We start from the raw sequence: 24,740 nt of genomic DNA, 5'->3' as shown, positions 1-24,740 counted from the left end.
ATCGATATGAGCTCATCGATAGTATTATCATACACACATCCCCAAGATCCTTCCTTTCCATCAATACTAGTTTCAAAAGATGTTGGCATCCGAGAGCCAATAGAGATGTTCTCTTCCCATGTTTATCAGCTACTTTGGAGTGCTGTTGAGGTGACGAGCTTAAACTGTATACATCCGGCTAAGCTTGAGGGCAAATGGAACAAAGACCCATTTGTGCTGTCATATGACACTTATTTTGGGCGTCAGCCGCTCTTTGAGGAGTGCTTCTGAGGGTCAAGCTGAAGACTGGAAATCAAGCGCTGCTTGGGAGGCAACCCAAGGGGAGTATTTACTTTCGTTTTCAGTTTTTATTTTAATTTTTATTTTGTATTTTTACTTACATTGGAGACAATGTAAGATTCTAAGTATGGGGGAGAGGACTTAGTTAGTCAGTTAGAGCATTCAGCCGTATTTTTGAAAAAATTTAGAGCTCATAGTTAGCAATGAATATCACTAATGAAATTCACTAGCCTATGATGATGTAGTTTTGTAAAATTATTTTTGCTGAAAAATTTTACTCTTAATTGGATATGAGAAACTTGAGGTTGAGTAGTGAATAATTTTAAACACACATGTTTGACCAGTGAACTGTAGCGATCTATTAGATGATGTTTGTGTCTGTTGGACCATTGCACGACAATAGGTGTTTGTGGAGCCTGATAGTGTTTTGTTGAACCCTGATAATCTTTTTGACTTGACATAAACGATCTTGGGCGCACCTAGAAAAAAAAAATTTACAACTCCATCCGGGCCTAGAAAGGATTGAAATCCTAATCCTAAAAGATTAAATTCAAGGCTAAGTATGCGGATTAAATGGGGTTGATGATCCATCCGGGCTATAGACGAGGGGATTGAAATTATAATCCTGTCTTGGTTATAGCTAAGTTAGCGGGTAATTATTGGGGCTAAAGCAATACCGGGTGCAAAATCCAGAGGTGCGTAATTTTATCTCAAGAGAGTTGTGTTTTTGTTTGAAGATTGTTGGAAGGAAAGGGCTCTTGATAGGGATACTCACACTGATTTGTCATAGGTCGGCGAACAGCCTCAAAACTGACTCTTTTGAAGTTGCATGTAGCTGGAATAAAATGACACACACACGTTCATGCTTTACTGATGGTGTATTATGGAAAATCGAGAGTATTCATAATTTTGTTTTGTATGTGAAAACTTCTTTGAGGCTGTGATTTCATTATTTTGTGTTTATATTTTGTGTTGCTCGAGGGCGAGCAAGGTTTAAGTAGGGGGAGTTTGATGTGATGGTATTTTTCTATATTTTATTGAGTTAATTTGTGATGATTAGGTGTATTTTTATTGGCTAATTCATGTTATAGTTCCTAATCATTGTATGTGATTTGATATAGGAAAAGAGAAGAAATGGAGCTAAAGATGGAAGGAAAGAGCCAGATAAGAGAAAAATTACGAAGCAGCAATGATCAGAAAATTATATTTAATTTTAGAGAAATCCAAATCCGATATCAACCGTTCAAAATGACTTTCAAGATGTTTTAAAGCAGCTCTCCAAATTTCAGCTCAATTCAACGGCTAGATATCTGGATATGAATTTTTCAATATCGTTGCTCGCTGGAAAAATGTCGCGCTCGATCCTGTCAACTCACAGGATCGAGCGCGCCTATTGAAAAATCGGGACAGTAGGTTGGCAAGATTCTTGCGCTCGATCCTAGCAACTCGTCAGATCGAGCGCGCCAGACGTGAATTTTGGGAATTAGAATTTAATTAGGAAACTTTCTTGGGAAGGACTCTAGTCTTTAAATATGATATATCTCAAAAATTAAGGGATTCTGAAGATCTTTGGACGGCAGAAAGCTTGAAGAACTCTCTTGGCGGCTAGGTTTTATCTTCTCTGTTCTTAGATTTTAATTCTTTCTTAGTACTTGGTTAAGGAAGACGAAATCCTTGATTTTATTCAATTTGTGAGATTTAGTTTTCATTTTTTTAATTTGAATTGCGTATCAAAAGTTGTTCTGATTTATTTCATGCTTGTATGTGAGATTTTAGGATTGATCACCTTAGGATCTTGATTTACAATCTACCGCTAAATTAGAATTCAAATCCGTAATTTTTTGAATCATCTAATTTGTGAAGCAATTGCGTTTAATATTTTCTGCTGTTGAATTTGTTAAATCGTAGGAACAACAATTGACTAGGCTAAATACATCCGCTGGTGCATGTGTTGTCTAGATTCATCAGTTTCACTCATATGAATGTTACCTTAGATTTAAATCTAGATCGCTGGTATTTGGGTTGATTTATTGGTAAGGGCTAATCTTGAATGCTAGTGTCTAATTAACTAAGATTAAGGTGGAACGGGAATTAGATTTTCAATGGTGAATATTCAATGAAAATTAATTATTTTTAGAGAATCGATGATCGAGTAAATGATTTCAAGGGTGTATTCGATCGATACCAAGGCTTGTTTTTAATTGATTTCTCTAGTTTAATTTAATCTTGCATGTTAATTGATTTTCCAAATCCCCTTTTATTTATCTCCAGTATTTTTAAGAACACAAATAAATTTGACTTTCCTTGTGGGAACGATCCCTACTCTCGCTACTGCATATTTTGTTATCTAATCTGAGTTGGGTTAATTTGGGTACGACACGACTAAGCGCTACCAAATTTTGGCGCCGTTGCCGGTGAAGGCGTTTAATTTATGTGTGTTTTCATTTTTTTTATTTTATTTTATTATTCCTCCTAGTGCTACTCTGGTTTGTTCGTGCGTGCAGGTGAATCTTCGGAAGAAGAAGAATTTTCATACGACCCAGAGATAGAAAGAACTTTACATAGGCGAAGGGGGATTCTTGCAGTGTAATACTTCGAGATGTTAAATTGACAAGTAATCTGAGTTGGATTAATTTGGGCGCGACACGACTAAGCGCTACCAGCCGCCACACATCAGAACATATTTTTGGAGAGCTTGAACGTGATTTTGAAGAGAAGAACATCAATCAACAAAGACGGACGTCGATCGACTGGACACAGAAGACCGACTACGGATTTGTTTTCTTGCTTTGAATTCTATGTTTATTGAATTGATGTTGAGATTTATGAACATGTTTTGTGTTTATTTAAATTCGATTGTGAACTAAACTTTTAGAGTCTAGAGGTTGGATGGAACCTGGTGTAGACACTTTCATGAATTTGTGATTTTAATGAATTGAGTTTCTTCTAGATTAATTGTTTTTCTAGAATTGATTGTCTTTTCAATTACCTGATCAATAATTGAATTTTAATATTTATTTGAAATCTGGCACTCGAGAGAGGGGATTTTGAATAGGACCAATAGATATTACACTGTTAATTATTTATATAACTCGAGAGAGTATATAATTTTAACTGAACTTAGAAAAGAACATTGTTTTACATAGATAGTCACTACAAGTAGATTTTTAATAGGGATATTGGAATTGAACTGTGGTTGATATATTTTATTCGGCACTAGAGAGAGGGAATAATACACTTAAGTGTTTTTGGTTATTAATTGAAGGGAATTCATGAAAATAAATTATTTAGGAATGATTGTTGTTGAAACCAGGTGAAATATATACCTCTAGACCATTTTTTCTCTGATTGATAAATTTCTGAAAGTTGTGTGCGTGCTATAAAACAATCCTTTGATCATTTACATTTTCTACAAACCTCTTGATCATTGATTTTCTAAATAAAATTAGGACTATTTTAATTACAAGTACTAAATATTTTCATTTTACTCTCTGTGGGAACGATACTTGATTTATCATTATATTAAAACTTGACACGCATATGCTTGCGAGCATTTTTCACAACAAGTTTTTGGCGTCGTTGGCGGGGAGTAATTTTGATTTTTGTTTAGTCTTGTTACCAATTAGTCTAGATTTTAATTTAGAGTTTTTTTATTTTATTTTAATTTACTAATTGATTTCTTTTTATTTTTAATTGCAGTCTATGCGATGATCTCAAAGTACATATTCTTTACTGTTTGATCCGAATATCGAGCGCACTGCACGTGCTTTAAGAAGAATTAGAAGAGAAGAAGTCAATAGAATGGCTGAACAGAATGTAAATCAAGCTTCCCTGATGCCAATTAGAGATCACTTCCGGCCGACGATCCAGGCTCACTATTCTGGAATCACTCGAGGGACCATTAACGCCAACAATTTTGAACTGAAGCCGGCTTTGATCAACATGGTTCAACAGAACCCGTTTAATGGGAGTGCAACTGTCGATCCTCATCTACACCTGCGGACTTTCTTGGAAATAACTGATACGGTAAATATTAATGGTGTTCCTGAAGATATTATTCGTTTACGCTTGTTTTCTTTTTCTCTAAGGGATCAGGCACGGAGCTGGTTGCAGTCATTGCCGCTAGGAAGCATCACTACTTGAGAGGGGATGGCAGAAATATTTCTTGAAAAATATTTTTCACCTGCCAAATCCACCCAACTGAAGATTGAGATCAGCACATTCAGGCAGATGGATTCTGAACAGCTCTACGTGGCGTGGAAAAGGTACAAAGATTTGCTTAGACGTTGTCCTAACCATAAATTTGCAGATTGGGAGCAAATCGAATTGTTCTACAATGGGTTGAATGCGCCTACAAGGATGAATGTGGACTCTGCTGGAGGCACCATTTTTGCTAAGGACCCTGTACAGGCCTATGATATGTTGGAGCAAATGACGATCAATAGCTTTCAATGGTCATCTGAGCGTATGGGTGTCAAGAAGCCTGTGGGAGTGTATAGCGTTGACCCTCTAACGTCGATCACTGCCCAATTATCTGCATTGACGACGCAAGTAGTTGCTTTGAATAAGGTGAATGTTGCATATTCAGCTGGAGTTTCAGTTGCCATTGAAGGATCCCATCCCCCAGAGGAAGTAAATTATATAAATCCTAATGGCTACCGAGTTTATGGAGGCTATAGAGGTAATCCTGCTCCCAACACTTATCACCCAGGTCTGAGAAATCATGAAAATTTTTCTTACGCTAACAATAAAAATGTGTTGAATCCTCCTCCGGGATACAATGCAAATAAGGGTGATGGTAAGCCATCTTTGGAGGATGTTGTTAGTTATTTTGTGCAGGATTCAAGCAAGAGGATGGCAAGGAATGAGACTCGCCTAGACAGCTTAGAGACGCACGTGGCCAACATGGGTGATGTGCTTCAATTCATGGAGACTAGCATTGAGCAGCTGGCAAATGCCTTGAAAGATAATAACAGAGGCCAGTTCCCTAGCAACACTGAGGTAAATCCCAAGGAGCAGTGTAATGCTATCACGTTAAGGAGTGAGAAGCAGGTGGATAATGAAGAGAGCAAATCTGAGAGCAAGACTTCTGAAAAAGTAGTAGTTGAATAGAAGGAAGTCGAGGAGAAGGAGCTTGAACCTGAACAGAAACCGATGTACAAGCCTCCTCTCCCATATCCTCAAAGGTTCAAGAAGAAGGAGTTGGATGAGCAGTTCTCCAAGTTCTTGGAGATTTTCAAGAAAATTCATATCAACATCCCTTTTGCTGATGCCTTGGAGCAAATGCCAAATTATGCGAAATTCATCAAGGAGGTGATGTCCAAGAAAAGAAGGTTGCTAGAGAACGAGGTGGTGAACCTAACTGAAGAATGTAGTGCCGTGCTACAAAAGAAGATGTCACAGAAGCTTAAGGATCCAGGGAGTTTTACTATTCCTTGTTCTATTGGTGGATCTCATGTTACTACTGCATTATGTGATTTAGGGGCCAGTATTAATTTAATGTCGTTATCTATTTACAGGGCCTTGGAGTTGGGTGAGATGAAATCGACCATGATCACCTTGCAGTTGGCGGATAGAAGCATTACCTATACACTTGGTATTGTTGAAGATGTTTTAGTCAAAGTGGACAAATTTATATTTCCGGTGGATAATGTGATCCTGGACATCGAAGCGGAACAAGGTGCTCCACTGATTTTTGGGAGACCATTTTTGGCTACGGCGGATGCAAAAATTTAAGTGAATAAGGGTGAATTGTCGATGGGTGTGGAAGTCTAACGGGTAATTTTTAATATTTTCATCAAGGCACCGAATCCACCCATCGAAGAACTATGTATGGTTGAGCCTGTTGTGAAGCTAGAGGGTCGACAAGGAGCTGATATTGCGGTTGAATCAAATAAGAAAGTGCCAAGTTCACCAAAGAAGAAGACCACGAAAAATAAATCAAAATTTAAAAGGCGGTTCGTGGAATATATTTGGCGCGTGAAAGAGAAGGGAAAGACAGCATAAGACCGGTGAAATTCGGGCTGACGACTATAAACCAAGCGCTACTTGGGAGGCAACCCAAGCTTTTTCCTTTAGTTTTATTTTTCCTTTGTGTTCTTTTTATATTTAAATTTTTGTTAATTAATTATTTTCAGTGCATAATGATCAATTTTTGAAGCCTAATTTTTGTCTTTTTTCTAAAAATTTTCAGGCTTTGGAACATGCCATTCGAACCTGCCATGCGCCCGCCCTATCTTCTATGCGCGCCCGCGCTCTGTTTGCTCAGAAATTAATTTTAAGTGCAAAACTCTTGAGCGCCCGCCCTACCTCTGTTGAGCACCCGCGCTACACATGAGATTTGAAAAGTCAGAAATTCGAGACCTTAGCGCGCCCGCGCGACATGTTTTTAAAAGCCCAAATCTGAGGAAAATCTTCACTTCTCTCGTACTCAACAACCTAAATTCCTTAATCCTCAAATTCTTTTACTTCTCATCTTCTTCTATTATTCAATTCGTCATCATTTATCTATATTTCTATCATCCTAAACCTCTCACAATCATATATTAGCCATCTCTCTTTTCCAAATCTTCATGTGCGAGGCATTTGACGGGATTACAAAAGTTTGAAGGTGAGTTGGTTTTTCGTGGTCAAAAGGGTGGATTGTTGCTTGGTCTATATTCTTCTCAATCCGGAGTAAGTGTCTCAGTTTTATTCCAAGTTTTGAGATTGAAAGAGTTGAGTTCATTGAAGTGAGGTTGGGCATGTATGTGCGTCGTTAGGATTTGTTGTGAAGTTTTGTTGATTGAGATTGTGTGGAGTGGTACTTGTCGTTAGAGTTTGTGAATTGTTGATTGTGATTGAAGTGCAAGTTTGGGGGAGTTTATGTGGAGGTGGTGTTGAAAATTTTTCTTTTGAACTAGTGCTTGGGAAGTTTTTGATAAATGGCCCCAAAGAAAAAATAAAAATATGGGGCATCGTCTTCTTCCGCTCCGGACTACGATGATCATCGATTTTGGAATAAAAAGGCTGCTGAGACTTATCAAAAACTCTTATCTAAGAGTATGTTGGTGGAGCATGGATTTGATATGACAAGTGGTTTTGATCCGGATCATCCGGTGTGTGCGGTTGCTCAAATTATTTTTGTTAGGCATTGGTTGAAGTTTGCCCAACAACCTATGGATGCAGTTTTGTCTCTTGTCAGAAAGTTTTATGCTAATTTGAAAGTCCGAAATGATGGAATGAGGGTTCTCGTGAGAGGCAAGTTGGTGCCTTTTGATTCCCATACGATTAACACTATCTATGAGATACCAGCCATTATGCATGATGAATATGTCGAGTACTTAGCGGGAGAAGTTGATTATGACGCGATATTGAGCCGTATTTGCAAACCTGGGGCTGAGTGGAGATTGGGTCCAGAAAATCAACCGGCTATGCCGAAGAAAATTGAATTGTTGGATAATGCTAAGATTTGGTACACCTTTGTTTGTTCGAGACTAAAACAAACCGATCATGATCATGATGTGACGCGTGATAGGGAAATTCTTGTTTATTGCATTTTGATGGGAAAGACCATTGATTTAGGCCAAATTTGTCAAGCGACAATTTCTAAAGTGGTGGCAGGAAAAACAACAGGTGGTCTTGCCCTGCCTTCTTTGATTACTGATCTGTGTGTTGTTGCCGGTGTGACATGGCCTGATAGTGAAGAGCTGCTGAAATGTCGTCAATCTATTCCTTGTACACCTCCAGCACACTTTGTAGACATGATTGAGAGGTGTGCTCGCCAAGCATGCCGGGATTTTACTGCTCGAGCACCTGCTCTCCAGGAAGCAGCGCCTCGTCCTACTGCCCCTCCTACATTGACTGATCGAGGTACTTCTCTTGAAGAGGGGATGCAGCAGCAATTGACATTTCAGCAGGAGTCTAGGGCCTTTATGCATTACATGATGGACTTTACATCGGCCCTAGCTCATCAATTTCCGGGTGCTGCAAGTTCTTCATATCCGTTACCTACACCCCCACAGTGGCAGCCCACTCCTGATACTACTGAGCCGCCCCCTCCTTTTGATGATGAGGATGCCGGCGACCACTGACGGTCGTCGATTGAGGTACATGTTTTTTATTCTTTTTTGTTTTATTCATTGAGGACAATGAATGTACCAAGATTGGCGGGGGGGGGGGGGGGTCAATTCTGAAACTGAAAAAATTTGAAAATTTTGTGCTGAACTTTTTGCTTGTTTTTAGTTTAGTTTGCTTTTGTGTTGTTTGTTTTAGGAATGTTTGTGTTTCTGAAGGTGTTTTGTGCTGTGGTTGGCTTTTTAAGTGAAAGTGGTGTTAATATGAATTAAGTATGGCAAGAATGAAATGGAAAGAAGGCCAATGATGTTAGAATTTGTGTTCCGTAACTGAAATCCATGATTGTCCACCTATCTGACCAAAACTTTGAATTTATTGGAACCAAGTGAACGATTGAACTCTTATATACTCTGTGATTTGTGCGTGTATCTGAATTTTGAAACATACAAACATAGAGATGATTGAGGCATTATTTGGATTGTTGGGCCTGATTTTGTTGAAAAAATTTATCCCTAGTTGCCCATTTGAGCTTACACTTATATGAGTACTTGAGGTACAAAAATCTGAAATTTGTTGAAAAATCATCGTTTACTGCTGATGATTGTTATTTCTACACTGATTGAAATTTGTATGATTTGATTATGGATTGAGACTTGTCTAGAACTAGTTCGGACATCCCTCGAGGCGAAATACGGGCATAACTATGATTAGGAATGATTTAGGCAATTTTTCTAGAAATCATTTGTGTCTTTCAAGCTACCCAATGAATTAATTATGCTTAGTACCTTGTTTGAGCGTAATTCAAAAACGAATGGCATGCGTGAAAACGTGTGATAAACACCTATTCGTCATTATTTCAACGTCCTACATTGACTATCTATGAATAGCCTAAATACTATTTCCTACCTTTAAGGGAGTAATTTGAATGTTAGAATTTTAGGTGCTCCTATTTTATATTTGTGAATATGGAATAGTGTGGTGGAAAAGATTTGAAAATGAAGAAGGTAGTTGTGAAAAAAAAACTGGTAGAAAAGAGTTGAAAAAAGAGGATTGAAAAAAAAAAATTGATGAATGAAGAGTTGTGAAAGAAAAAAATGAAAAAGTCAATGAAGTGAAGAGAAAAGTGTGAAATTGTGAATGAAAAAGGAGTTGAAAGTAGAGTTTAAGCATTAAATTACTCCTTATTTTGAATTCTTAATCCTTCATTTGTAGCATTGAGCCAAGCCTTACGCTATAAGCCAATTAAGTCCTATTAACCGATTCACAGTTGCCCAATATACTAGTGGAGAGGGGTTGCGAGAATTTAGCATATGGACTGTTGATTGACACTTTCAATGAGTATGAATTTTTGATCGAAACATGCACACATTATTATTTTTTGAATTAACCGATTGTGAGTGTTTTTAATTTAAGTTCTTTACTTTGATCCTGTGCTACCTTTAAAAGTCCTCATGATCTGTGAATGTTTGAATTGAGTTCAGAGAAAGGTACTTTGAAACGTGAGTTGCGGAGTTCATGAATTTATAAGGTTGAGATGTTTGTCTTGATAAATAATTTTTCAAGTGTTAGTAGGTTGGATATGATTGGATTTGAATTGTTTTTGAAATCCATACGGAGGCCATTGATCCATAGTCATTCTTTTGAGTGTTGAGTTCTGTGTTAGTTTTGCTCGGGACGAACAAAAGTTCAAATTTGGGGGTATTTGATAACTGCATTTTGTGCACTTAATTGGTGATGATATTACTTGAATTTTGTAAATTATTTGGGAGATATTGCGTGAAGTTGTTGTTGTTTTTGGTGTTTCTAGGAAATAATGGAGATGATGAGTTCATGTGAAAATAAGCCAAAAAGATGGAAAAAAGAGGGGAAATCAAAACTTGAACATTAGAAGAAAATGCTGAAATTCGAATAGGTAGCGCGCCCGCGCCTGTTGAGTGGCGCGCCCGCGCGGTGAAGAAGTTCTGGAAGGATTTGAGTGCGTAGGTGCAGTGCGCCCGTGCTACCTTTCCTGAGCGCCCGCGCTACCTGGATTTACTGAAGAAAAGAATTACGTAGGTCAAGTGCGCCCGCGCGACGGGATTTCAGACGTGAGGAATTTTAATATTAAAGGAAACTCGGGTATTTTCGTGGGCTTTTTATTGGACAATTTGGAGGCCATATAAAAGGGAATTTCTGAACCTAGAAGATCTATCAGCCGCCACACATAAGAACATATTTTTGGAGAGCTTGAACGTGATTTTGAAGAGAAGAACATCAATAAACAAAGACGGACGTCGATCGACTGGACACAGAAGACTGACTACGGATTTGTTTTCTTGCTTTGAATTCTATGTTATTGAATTGATGTTGGGATTTATGAACATGTTTTCTTTTTATTTAAATTCGATTATGAACTAAACTTTTAGAGTCTAGAGGTTGGATGGAACCTGGTGTAGACACTTTCATGAATTTGTGATTTTAATGGATTGAGTTTCTTCTAGATTAATTGTTTTTCTAGAATTTATTGTCTTTTCAATTACCTGATCAATAATTAAATTGTAATATTTATTTGAAATCTGGCACTCGACAGAGGGGATTTTGAATAGGACCAATAGAAATTACATTGTTAATTATTTATATAACTCGAGAGAGTATATAGTTTTAACGGAACTTAGAAAAGAACATTGTTTTACATAGATCACTACCATTAGATTCTTAATAGGGATATTGGAATTGAACTATGGTTGATATATTTTATTCGGCACTCGAGAGAGAGGGAATAATACACTTAAGTGTTCTTGGTTATTAATTGAAGGGAATTCATGAAAATAAATTATTTAGGAATGATTGTTGTTGAAACCAGGTGAAATCTATACCTCTAGATCATTTTTCCTCTGATTGATAAATTTCTGAAAGTTGTGTGCGTGCTATAAAACAATCCTTTGATTATTTACATTTTCTGCAAACCTCTTGATCATTGATTTTCCAAATAAAATTAGGACTATTTTAATTACAAGTACTAAATATTTTCATTTTACTCTCTGTGGGAACGATACTTGATTTATCATTATATTAAAACTTGACACTCGTACGCTTGCGAGCATTTTTCACAACACTACGTGTTCAAACGTCAACGACATGTCACAAATGCGCATGGCCTAACTCGATCGGAAGTTCCGATCTCACCTTCGGGCGTTCCTATCTAGTTTTCCAACACCAACGCTTGATCCGATCACTTCGGATCTTCTGATCTCGTTCGACCTTTCGAACTTGTCCAAGTACACTTCGACCCTTTTACCATTTCTGACATCCTGGAGTCAATTTCTTGGTCCGATTAATCAAATTAAAAAATCAATTAATCTTGTAAAATGGGACCGGGTTACTACACACGCCTTGATTCAAGACTTTTTATTTTTTGGTCTTTCTTTCAAAACATTATCTCGGCAACATCAAATGTGATAAAAATCACATTTTTAGCCTGAATTTTCCCAAGATCATAAAATTTGTTCCTACTAAAAAATAACATAAAAATTCATCAATTAAGCATATTAAAAAGCGAGAACACGAGGAATATGATAACAAAAACATAAACTATTACGAGCCTATCCGTCAACTAACAAGTGTTGCTCAGTCTAGGAGCCAATGAGTATGTAGTATCATCTAGGGTCAACTATGTTGGGTAACTCCCCACACTTGTCAAAAATCTCCATAGCATCAGTTCTCATTATCACGACGTCTCCCGGTGTCCGACAAAATAATAAGGGTGTAGGGCTGACCGATCCTACTCGAATGGCTATCTCGAAGGAGACACAACTCAACATGAATATACACATGCATCATAATATAATAAATCAATAAAACATGGATCATGGCACGTAAAATGCAGCATATAAGCATTTATACTCGCTGAAAATTTTAGTCAGTACTTACGTACCTTTTTAAGACAGTCCTAGCAACACAAGACTAGGCTCCAAGCCTACAATCCAATAATTATCGCATCACCAAAATTGGTCTAAAAGTCTTAACTAAGTTAATAGATACTCCCAAATTCTAATAGGGATCTTGGACTATACTTGCGTTTATCGTCAACTCTTTTTTTCGAAGGCCCCAACTCTTGGTTGCGACTCCGCTCCTATCTCGGAAGCGTCTCGTTGCTGCCCGACCCTCAATTAGATGGCTGGAAACGCCCTAGGAAGCACCAAGATGGAGAGTGAGATTGTGTGAATTGGCAAGAAAATGAGCTATCGGATGGCCTAATTATAGGCAACGATCGGACGTTCTGATCCCTGCATGTTTCCACGATCCGAACTGTTCACTTCGGAAGCTCTGATCTCCCTCTTTGGACCCTCTGATCTCTCCATGCACTGACGTGTCTAAAGCCTCTTGACACCTAAGTGGTTGACAATGGTCGGATCTTCCGAAACCTTGTTCGGACTTTTCGAACTTCCACGTGTCAATGCATAATTGAAACCTCACAATCTGCATGGCCTAACTCTGATCGGATCCTCCGATCTTGGGTTCGAAACTTCCAAACTTTTCAGTGGTTCCGAAGTCTTAATTTATCATTTCTGATCCAATTAAATACCTGGTCAATTAAGGTAGTGTTTCCTTAATCATTTTTACCATTTAATCTCTTAAAATGGGGTGCGGGTTACTACAGGTATGACTCCTTTTGAATTTTTAGCAGGCATTTTCGTACTTGTTTTGGGATGAAGTAGGAGAACGGAGAGCTAAAGGACCTGGGTCTTTGCATCAAGCTATCCACAAGATATGTCTAATCAAGAAGAGAATTAAAAATGCACAATATCCTCAAGCAAGTTATGCAATTACCAAGCACAAGCCCATACAGTTCCAGCTAGGGAAAAACTATTTTTTAAAGTTTCACTAAATCCTAGTGTGATGAGGTTGGGGCTTAAAGGGAATTTACTCTCAAGATTCATCAGACCTTTTGAGATCTTGAAATGTCTTGGAAATTTGGCATATCGATTGGCTTTACCGTCGTACTTATCCAGCATTCACAATATCTTTCATGTATCATTGCTACGAAGGTATGCAGCAGAAGAATCACACATTCTCGAGTCGACAGATGTTCAACTTGAAGAAGACTCGGATTATGTCAAGCAACCACTCTTAATTCAGGGTAAGAAAGAGAAGAAGCTTAGAAACAAATTCAATTCTGCTTGTTCTAGTGCAATGGCATCACGTGGGTGATGCAAAGGCTATTTGAGAGTTAGAGAGTCGCATGTTGTCAGAGTCTTCGCGTTTTTTTAGTTATATCGTTGTAATCATGAGTTGTACCTTATTCAGTTGTGCTTGTACTTATGTTATGATTTCGAGAATGAAATCTTTAGAGGGGAGAAATGTGGTAATCCAAAATCTTGATTTGAATAAATTAATAACAAAGGCATGATTAAGAAGGGGTTAATTAAGAAAATTAAGATAAACTTTGTAACAGTAAGAGCATCTGTATCAATTTCTCTAGAACAAAAAATTACCTTAAAATTTAGACTTTGCACTAAAAAAATTTCTGCATAATCTACCCGATAAGTTCCCTAAATTTAGATTTTATGAACAGTGAATCCTTAAATTTAGAGAATGAGATCCATTCTCTAAATAATAAAATATTATTTCTCTCTTTCATCTTATTTCTAACTTTCCCTTTTTTTATGCTACTTCTTCCCTCTCAAGCTTCAACCCTCCTTTCTTCTTCTTCTTCTCTCAATTTTTTTCTCTGTTTTGATAACAAATCTATTGAAGATTTACGGGTACCGACTCTTTGTTGGAACACGCGTTTTCTGATCACACGAATGTGATACCCGAAGCAGCGAAAGTTTAAAATTTTATTTTTCGATATGGAACGATTCCATATTATGGGTATCAAATCCAAACGATTAAAATCTTGTAAGTAAAAATATAAATTCACAATTAAATATTTTTACCTCTTCAAGCTAAGGCTTGATTATGGACTCCAACAGAATGTAATCTGCTCTTCTTGTAAATCCCGGGAACCGATGACTTGCTCGATCAATCTCCGGAATTAGGTCCACGAACAGAAAAACTAAAACCTTCTGATTGATTGCACTAGAAATCAATCAGATGTTTATCGAAGAGAATAAACAGATTTGATCTGTCAATTTAGAATGTAATTTTTCAGAAAAATCACAGACCGAATTTTCTCAAAAGGGAGTAGAGGATTTTCGAAAAACCCCTTGAAAATATTTGTGTGTAATTCGAAAATTGCAAGAATGAAATGCCTCTAATTTTCGAACACTACACCTATATTTATAGATAATTTCTAGACTAGATTAAGTTATAATTATATTAGGACTCTAACTCCTTAGGGCCCATAATCCATAACTTAAGGCCAACAAGCCAAGCCTGTTATTATAGAAATTAATATAAAATTCATCATGACTCCGATTGATAAACTAATTTCACCAATGTGCACAGAAACCATTTCTGCATCTTTTAAAGTCAAGATAATTTTTCTGGATCCGAATTCAGTGATTTCCAAAAATGCCCATCCATGTGTCATTTTAGGAAATTTCACTCCCTTTAGTTAAGAAGTCCTACTTCTCTTTCATTAAATTTAACTTTTTAAATTTAACTATCTCAACGGGGTTTAGTAATTCATTACTTGTGTTACCCTCAATGGTTCAGGGATACAGCTAGCCGTGGGCTCACAACTCCTTGTGACTCGGAACAACAATTTCCGACTTACCCATCGAATCATGGTAAGAGCGCCTAGCAACATCGCCCCATGATTCCCTAGGTATCACTGATAGTGCCTGCAAGAACCAGTAGATTTTGGTTAGCGTACAGTACAGTCCCTTCATCCAAATATCCCGATCGAATCAACAACCATTGGTGCATTGAGAGTCGTTCGAGATTCGATAACTATGCAATGCATCTTGAAGATCAAATAGTGACATCGCATGTGCTACTAGGAAACCGAGTAACCTAAAACACATCATGTACTGTGGCCAGAGATTCGTCACACTAATATCTCCTCAGATCGCATAGGATATCCATACTCGCAAGTATGTGGTGAATCCTTGACAACAAAGCATCGACTCCTATATGTGTCATAACTGTACCCAATCCCGACACCTGATGACTCCAATAGAGTCGGTAAATGAGTCAAAGTACAGTACTAGCATATAGAGTCTCAATGATGTTTCAAGTAGTAAGGACTAATGGTGTACAACCAAAACCGCGGACTTATCCACTCAAATAATAATAACCACTTGAAAAGTCCGAATAGGGTAGTTCGATCATTCATCATATGAATATCCATTTGCATGCTTTGAACATTTCCATGTTCATTACCAATGAAACGTGGTAATTGGCATCACAAATGCTAGTCCCAATCTCGAGCGATCCTTATCCTTATTAGCGGACGGCTCAATTGACTAGGAACTGTTTAGAATATACAGTGACTATAAGATGTGTTTCATAATAGTGATCTCTCTTTATTCACTATGTCATCTTACTTACACTATAGTATATTCAAGGTCTTTATCAAAACAACAATAGTATATCACAATATAACAATATGAAGAAAGACAAAAAAAATGTCATTAATGAATGTAAATTATATTAAACAAAGATTGTTTATACATATAGTCATAAAAGCCCTTAGCCACAAGTTGGCTAACCGGGCACCCACTCTTTCACTCTTGGCCATTCTTGCAGCTTGGGCATCATCATTTGGACACATAGTAAAACCACAGTTTTTAAAAAAAATTAAATTTTTTTTGGACAAATATTAATTAATTACATATATATGCTACTGATGGTAGTAGGATGCACATATAGTAAAATCATAATTTTTTTTAAAAAAAATAGAAATTTCATTTGCACAAATAATAATTATAAAGAAGTGCTACTAGGAATAGTAGGATGCACATATTATAAATTTCACTTAAACTTCATCCAGAACTCAACTCAATTAATAAAACTCGATTCAATATTAAAATTCAACTCAAACTCGACTCATATATAAAAATTCAACTTAGACTCGACTCAAATATAAAAATTCAACTCAAACTCGACCTAAATATAAAAACTCAACTCAAATTTCAACCCAATTATTACAATTTCATCAAATATAAAAAAATCAACTCCAACTCCACCCAAATGAAAATCTCAACCAAAAACAATCAAACTTTGACTCAATGATGTACTCAACCCAATCATAAAAAATAATTTGAGAATAATATATTTGTGATTGATAGTAAATAAATATGGAGGAGAGAGAAAAAATCAATTTAAAAATAAAGATATGTTAAATTATAGAGAAGCTAATATATTGTACAGTAAAAAATAAATATTTAAATTTAATAAAGTAATGCTTTTACCTTAAATTTTAGATTTAGGATAAGAAATCTGATGTGAATGACCAAAATTTGGAACCATTGAAGGTCAGACCTTCCAAACTATTCAAATTCACCGAACTAAGATCAGAAAATCCGACCAACTTATTTGGCTAGAGCTAATCAAATTTTGACAAGTGACTATGCTATCAGACCATCCAAACGCACTTCGAACTTTACGATCTTTATTATCCTGAGTAATCCGTCAAGATTATAATTTGAAAAATGACATGTTGGTCAACTTCTTGTACCAATCTAATCTTCAATTTCGTGTGAATTAAGTCATGTTTTCAAAATCGGACCGGACCGGACGGTTCGACCGAGAACCGGTCACTGATCCGCCTGGATTACTCCTAAAACCCCCCCCCCCCCTCCCCCCCCGAGTGGTCAGAACCGGTCGAGAACCGACCAAAAACCGGTTAAACCGGTTTTTCGATTTTTTTTATTATTTAAAAAAAATTAGTTAAGGACTTTTGCTCTCAGTCTCTCACATTACCTCGACACGGAAAAAATTCTAAAGCATGGAATAAAATTACATCAAACTAAAAATATAACAAAATTTTCGAAGACTGAAAAGTATGAACCAAAATACATGCTCTCCATTTCATAAAACTAAAAATAGGTGGTCTCTGGAAGAAAACCTCAAGGGAACAATACTAGCTTTAACTCGTATGATGTGTAGGATAATATAATGGAGAGTGTACTATCATGTGATTCCAACCAGACGTGCACGAAGATTACAACTGCTCGGTAGACCATCGAGACTTGAGATACAAAGAATGATTCATATATATAATGATTCATATATATGAAGGAAAAATACTAATTTGTAAAGATTTCAGGGAGTTAATAAGGCCAGGTGGGAATAGCAGCCAGCACCGGGAAGAGAAAAGCAGACCTTCTGGATTTCATCAGCTTGCAGTCAATTTTGAGGTAGCCTTCTTGATAGCTTCAGCATATGTCCTGTGCTGGTAAGTAAGAGTTGACTCGAGTAAATCCCATAGAGATATCTTTGGATTCCACCCTGACAATCACACGAGTTGAAATGAGTAATCTCAGGAAGAACAATGGCTTTTACGAGTATAGACAAGTTCTGTACAAAAAAAACCAGTATTTAGTATTTTACCAAGTTGTCTGTTGATTATTGTCATGTCAGGAATTCTCTTGTCACTGTCGTCGTAACCTTCCCCATAAAATTCTTTGGAGCTAACATCGATTGTAGGGGTATCCAGTGGAGAATCTCCGCTAACCTTTGAATAAACCTGCAACAAAGAACAAGTTGAGAATCATACAAAAATTCAAAAATTATAGAGAAATCAGGTAATACGTCCCATACCGACCTGTGTCATCATTTCAGCAAGCTGCCGAACAGTAACTTCATTGTTAGGGTTTCCCACGTTAAATATCTGACCATTTGCCCTGGATGGATTTTCCTAAGTAAAACAGCACCAATCAATTTTCGGTTCTCTATGATTTACTTGAACAGGAATAGAAGGGTAAAAATTATTGAAGATACAATCATCAACAGAACAGCTTCAATGGCATCCTTGATATAAACAAAAGTTCTCTGAGATTGGCCGCCATCCACAAGCTTAAGTGGTTCACGCCTCAAAAGATTCTAAAATAGAAAGAGAATCAGCAGCCAATAAATTAATGATTTCAAAAGTGTGGTGACTGATCAGCAAGTGAAAATGATCTTACATTGCTAAAGCATGCTAGAACTCTAGGAACACCCTCACTCGGACCATCAATCCCAGGAATAAAATCCATTCTAGGACCGATCCAATTGAACGGCCTTACAATTGTGAATTCAAGGCCATTTTCAGCACCCTCAGCTATGAAGCAAGGAAGACATGGAAACCATAAGATAGATATTTCAACCCGAAAACCAAGCAGATGAATGATTAATCACTCACCATAGATCAACCTCTCAATTAACTGTTTCGCACATGCATATGACCACCTCTGCTTCTCAATTGGGCCAAAAATGCAAGGGGATTCGTCTTCTTTAAGAACATAATACGCAGGGTCCTGACGAAAGAAGGCAAATGATGATTGAAAAATCTTCCCCAGACTTGTCAACCCACGAAGAATTGAAAATTACATTTGTAAACACATTACTGGAAATACAGGAATAGAAGAATAAGCCGTATGGTTGAAAATATAATGGATCGTATTAGTAAACCAAATGTATCCTCCAGAAGGTTAAAGGTATTATCAAAAGATTAGGACTTTCCATCCACATTATTACAATTTTTTCACCATAACATAATAATGTACATCACACTGATTTTAAGCTGATTGAAAGGCAAGAGAAAGAGAACTTATCTAGGAAGCTTTGGTGGAATACTAATGTAAAGCGTAGACAAAACCAAACTTCAACTAATGAAGAACACCAATAATTGTATGTATTCTATTGGACAATTTCAAGATGCTATCGTTGCTTTCATAATATCATTACTTCACAAATAGCAAAGATCTAAATGACAGATTTTTTCCATTATGATCATGATAGAACGGGAACTAGTCAAGGGCGGTGTGAACCACATTTGTCTATGTGAACGAAATAAAAAAGTTTATAATAGTTCCTTGTGGCATGTGGGTCCAAGTGAATAACTTTTATATGAAATAAACAACTTGATATCTTCAATTGTCGGTTCAGTTGTAAAGGCCAGAAAAAGCATTCAACATGGAACATGGAAAGAGACTTCTCTCACGTGGAAATGTACAAAATTAAATGTATCAAGAAAAGCATAGTTCCTCCAGTAACAAAATCTACACAATCAAGAGGAAACCAGAACACGCTCACCTGTCTCAATGGGCTATCTTTCGGTAAAAAGGAACCAATTGTTTTTCCATATATTTCACAAGTGGAGAAATGTATGAGACGCTTGCCGTTCTCTGAACAGTATTTAACCTAAACCCAGACAATCAAAATAAACATTTCAATTAGATCAAGTACCAATCATCATTGTCCAAGAATTTAGCACATAACCACTTACCACAGGGAGAGCATCAATGAAATTGCTGTAAATAGTGTCAAGAGGACGCGTGTTGTAATCAGCTGGAGTGCATATAGCAGCAAGATTTATCGTCTATTATGACACGAGAAAATTGTAAAATAAGTCCAGCGAAAGTTTCAACGAGAGTGGAGTAGCATAACCAGTCAAGCAATAAAAAAAATTGAGGAGGAACAACTGCGAAATTAGTCTATAATAAATATTTATTTCCCCGCATAAACACACGAAATGCTGCTGCTGAAACATAAAATTCAGACCAGCAGAGACTAGAAAATCTGGTCAAGATCTGAATAAGCTTGAAACATAAAATTTCCCACCAACAGAACACGAGAAAAAGAAACGAAAAATGAAAGTTCAAGAAAATGCAAAAATATATAAATAATTGGGATCTCAGTTGAACCAAACTTACCAACTAAGCAACGACAAATGCAAAGACAAAACTAAGAAGTTAAAGAAAATTACAAGATCTGCCATCTTGATGAGTCCTTCGAGGCGCGAGTCATTCTTAATGTTAAGGCGATGGAACTGGATGCGATCCACGGACGGCGGCGAGACGCCACCGGATGGCTCGAGGAGGTGCTTGATCTTGTCATTATAAACATCAACCGCTAACACCTTGTGCGGCGTCTCCGCCATCAGCTTTTCGCAAAGATGGGAGCCAATGAAACCTCCGGCGCCAATCATACATATCGTCATGGGCTTGATCAAATTACCGTCCAGATCTACTCTTCCACTTGCCATTTCAGATCAAATTTCTTCTCGATTTTCACGGAATTCGCAATTGCACGTTTTGTATGTGTAAGCATGAGTGAGTGAAGGTATTTAAAGCTGGAAAAGGGAGGGAGGAGATGCTCGCACAAATATTTATGGCCCTAATACATGTGAATGAATGATGCATTTAGACAAAATAATTTTATAAAAAATTTCAAAATTAGTTTAAAATATTATAGGAATTCTTGTTTTTAATATTTAGGTTTTTTATAATAACATTTTTTATAGTAACATTTTATTCATTATGATTAGGTCTGTAAACGAGCCGAACTATAGCAATATTTTAGTATTCGAGTTCGAGCTCGAGTTCGAATTGAGATATTCGAAGTTCGACTCGAAGTTCGAAATTTTTTTATTTTTGGCTCGAGTTCGATTGGATAGAGAGTTCGAGTTTTAATTCGAGTTCGATTCAAATATATTATATAATATTTATATAATATTATCTATATATAATATAATATTATTTATAATATATATAATATTTTATATAATATATATTATATAAAATATTATAGATTTTAGGCTCGAGTTCGGCTCGTATAATAGTTCGAGTTCCGTTCGACTTCCGCTAGAGTTCGAAAAATTCGAATCCGAATCGAATATTTTTTCGAGCCGGCTCGGTCGTTTACAACCCTAATTACGATAACATACTTTTTTTTAAAAAAAAATAATGAATGTTAAAACCAATAATGGTAAATTTGATGATAAATAAAACGAGGAACTGCTACAATAAAAGGTCTCAAATTTAATAGAGATAGTAAATATATTATTTCAATTAGTATATTAGGATATGTTGCAACATAACATGAGACAAAAATTCGAAGCTTTAGGAGTCCTGACATAACATGAACAAAACATATAATAGTGAGAAATGAAATTCATTTTAGTAATTAGTATCAATGGTTAACTATTCAGACCACAACATCATATCTTCTGTGGGATGAGGTCATATCACTATTTTTATACCCACCATGTGGGGCAGAAACAGAACATATAAGTGTTTAGGAATTCCTCTAATTTTTAACTTGAATTCTTACAGTGCTTTTCAAATTCGAAGCATGGTTATAGAGTTAAATTCAAGGTCCTTGAGCTGAGGGTTTTGATTTTTCATGAGCTATAAGTCTTGGAGTTTCCCTTGGTTGAGTTTGATTCGAGTTTTTGGAGATAAAATCCGATTTTATGAGCTGAAAGCTTTTTAACATAAAACTTTGAGCTAGCGTTGAGCTAACATAATTTATGAGTTATCGATTTTGAAATACATTGACTTGAGCTTGTTCAGCTTGTTGGAGAAAAAATTATGGGTCATCAAAGTTATAATTTTACAAAAATAAATAAACAAATAAAAGAATTTCCCCAAACAGCATCCTCGTCAAAACTAGTAGACTCGAGGCACAGAAAAGGTCCAGAAGTGTTAAATATAATTCTTGTTGAAATAAGTCATCATATCCAAAGGCCATTGTTACTACCATCAGAGGGCACGCCAAGAAAGTTGGGGGCTTACTTATCCGGAATAATCATGGCCCAATAACCAAACACCCGACCGAATATTATATTTAAAAACAAAAAACAAAAAAAAACCGTTATATATTGAACAATATTTGTAGTGTATAATATATATTCATACAACATTTTCAATTATTATCAAGATTTTTTGCCAAATAATAAAACAATTAAGGATCAAACATGAAGTTTTATAATATGGAAAAGAGGATTTCTCCCCAAGTCGTGCTCAACAGAACAAAGAAGTCCAATGTTTATAATACGAAAAGGAGGCTAAAAGATGACATTGCAGCTTTCATTAAAGGATTTTAAAAGAAAAAAATCCAATACTCATTTCAATTGGTTAAAAAATTCACCAATGTACAATTATTCGATATCTCACAATCTTTTCGAAAAAAAAAAAAGAGACTTTGTAGTCCTTTTGATGAATATAGAACATCAGGTGAACTCGGATATCAAAAGATTATGTAAATGGATGTGTAGTACAAGGATGTCAAGTACCATTCGATTGGTTCAGGACATCGCGAGCCGTAGCCTGTGGTCGGGGCTCGATCGCGCATCTTTTCACGAAAGCCCTTCTCCACCAAATCTCGAACGCTCTCTGAATGTTAGGACAATCATCCCCTACGTTAAGGAATCTATTGAACCAATCGAGTAAAATCGACTGCTGCTGAGGCAATGGCAGTGTGAGGATTGTCCGACACAATCCCTCCTCGATCAATTTCCTGTCAACTGATTTTCCAGCCCTTCTCATCCACCTGAAATCGTCGTACAGTGCCACCAACCAAGTCGACAGCAAAGCAAACCTCGTATCCTTTGGCACTAAGATATGTCCTCTCCCAATAGAGATACATAATTGTGCTGTGATCTTGCTAATTTCATGACGATACAAACTGGGGATCTTCGAATGAAGAATCGCAAGCTCCTTCTGGTCACCCCATAACTTCACAAACTCATCTCCCATTTTTCTGTCGATAAAAATAGCAACGATCCACTGCATATTGTCCGCCTCTCGAGCTATCTCCCCCATCAAAGTACCTCTATCCATCACACTTTCATCTAAGCACGTAGCTTCGGATAAGCATAGCACGAGAGAACTAAGACATCTATCACATAGATTATACAATGTATCTCTAGTTATATCAAGCCGATCACAGAATCCATGGTTGTTAGCGTCGTCTTTAAGCAGTCGAGATATCAAAACTTTCATTTCTTTACGAGATTTATCATCTTTGGCCTGCAACACACCGAATGACAATTTCAAGAAAATCTCATCAGCACTTGCAGATGTTGATGGCTCAGCAGTCAATCTCTGAAGTACACCATCCGTTATTGATTCTTCAAGCTGAAGTTGATTTAGATGTGAAACGACTAGTTCCTCGTCATCTTCGCGCCACGGTACTGCTTCCAGGTACTCCAAGCATGCCCTAATCCCATCATCAAACAACAAAGCTGAAGACACCTGCAAGGTCGAGAAAATAACCTCAGAAACACTTGAATCCAAACCGACCAGAATTAACAAAATATGCTATATGACTGCACATCTCTCAGCATTTCATATTCCAATCTGAGTTGAATTAATCCACTTGTTAAATACGGATCGTACCTGAAAGAAACAAACTAAATAGACCAAACCAGTGAAAAATGAAGGAGGATTTCAAGAAAGTAACAAATTCAAGTACGTCCGATAAACATGATATTATCACCATCACGTCCAAAAAATTGTAACAATACTAGTAATAATAAACCCAAATGGGACAAAAAGCAGAGACCTTCAAGAGGGACAAGACCTTGGAAACCTCCATACCGATGAGCTTAATATTCAAATCATCACTGTACATTAGCACCACAGCCTCCACATAAACCTCCACATCGTCACATTCAAGAATCTCGACACAATGCGTACCAATCCTCCGGAGCTTCTCCGCGAAGAACCTGCTCTTCCCCGCCAAGACCCTCCGATGCACATCCATGGACACCCGTAACGCAGCCGTCTCCCCTCCGCCCGCCTCCGCCTCCGCCACCGTCAGCCTGACGTCACCCATCCCCCATTCCTCATGATTGCGAAATGGGGCTCGAGCCAACGCCTCCAAAACCCTTTCTTGGACTTTCTTGAGGACATCTGACTTAGGTTTGGGCTCACGTGCCTGCTCAATGGCCATCATCTCGAAGAGGGTCGGGTTAATCGGGCCGGGAGCGGGCCGAAAGCTTGGGGGAGAGGAGGGGAAGAGGTTGGTGATGAAGCCTTGCCTTATCATGGTAGAGACCAATTTCTGTTGGTTTCTTGATGATTTCTGGGACGCCATTGAAGTGTGCTGTGAAACCCAGTTGGGAGTATGTGTCAGAGCATGTGACTGCGACTGGTTCAATCAAAATGTGCGCTAAAATTAAACAACTGAGGTTTGGATCCAAAACCTGAAAACCCATTATTATTATTATTGTTATTATTATTTTCTGGCTACACGATATATATATTAATTTCTTGGATTATGTTGGATTATGTCGTATGTATAAATTGAGTTACATATTGTATTATATTGCATGTGTTAATTATTTAAAAATCTCTAAACCTAAAAATAACTTTTTTCTTTGATTTTAAAATGATGTAACTAATCTTTTGTACTTGACATTGTTTTACCTATCGAACCAGTTCATGTCATGAAAAACTATTGGTTACACAAGGTTTTCAGCCGATATACTCCGGATTAGGGTCCAACATGCTTCCGTAAAATGAATTAAATTTTAATACCTCCTTGACCAT

The 24,740-nt window shown here is 37.0% G+C and overlaps 2 protein-coding genes across 3 annotated transcripts; both read right to left on the bottom strand.

The window, feature by feature from the left end:
* Window positions 1-17,241: 17,241 nt before the first annotated feature.
* LOC140889982 (UDP-D-apiose/UDP-D-xylose synthase 2-like) lies at window positions 17,242-20,540 on the bottom strand. Its single transcript, XM_073297729.1, has 9 exons — window positions 20,171-20,540; window positions 19,691-19,783; window positions 19,498-19,605; window positions 18,605-18,719; window positions 18,390-18,523; window positions 18,205-18,306; window positions 18,029-18,121; window positions 17,815-17,950; window positions 17,242-17,712 (listed from the first exon to the last, which is right to left on the bottom strand). The coding sequence occupies exons 1-9, from the start codon at window positions 20,447-20,449 to the stop codon at window positions 17,600-17,602; spliced, it is 1,173 nt and encodes a 390-aa protein (XP_073153830.1). The 5' UTR covers window positions 20,450-20,540; the 3' UTR covers window positions 17,242-17,599.
* Window positions 20,541-22,370: 1,830 nt separating this feature from the next.
* On the bottom strand, window positions 22,371-24,352 carry LOC140875934 (BTB/POZ domain-containing protein At5g60050-like). Of its 2 annotated transcripts, none has more exons than XM_073279771.1 (2): window positions 23,752-24,352; window positions 22,371-23,441 (listed from the first exon to the last, which is right to left on the bottom strand). In XM_073279771.1, the coding sequence occupies exons 1-2, from the start codon at window positions 24,283-24,285 to the stop codon at window positions 22,473-22,475; spliced, it is 1,503 nt and encodes a 500-aa protein (XP_073135872.1). In that variant the 5' UTR covers window positions 24,286-24,352; the 3' UTR covers window positions 22,371-22,472. The 2 variants fall into 2 exon arrangements, with proteins under 2 accessions (XP_073135872.1, XP_073135873.1); XM_073279772.1 differs by having other exon boundaries at window positions 23,770-24,352.
* Window positions 24,353-24,740: the final 388 nt, after the last annotated feature.

The sequence above is a fragment of the Henckelia pumila genome, chromosome 1, assembly GCF_033568475.1.
Source record: "Henckelia pumila isolate YLH828 chromosome 1, ASM3356847v2, whole genome shotgun sequence".
In the NCBI taxonomy this organism is placed as follows: Eukaryota; Viridiplantae; Streptophyta; class Magnoliopsida; order Lamiales; family Gesneriaceae; genus Henckelia; species Henckelia pumila.
Note: the sequence above shows the minus strand (reverse complement) of the source record. Positions and strands in the feature narration are given on the sequence as shown.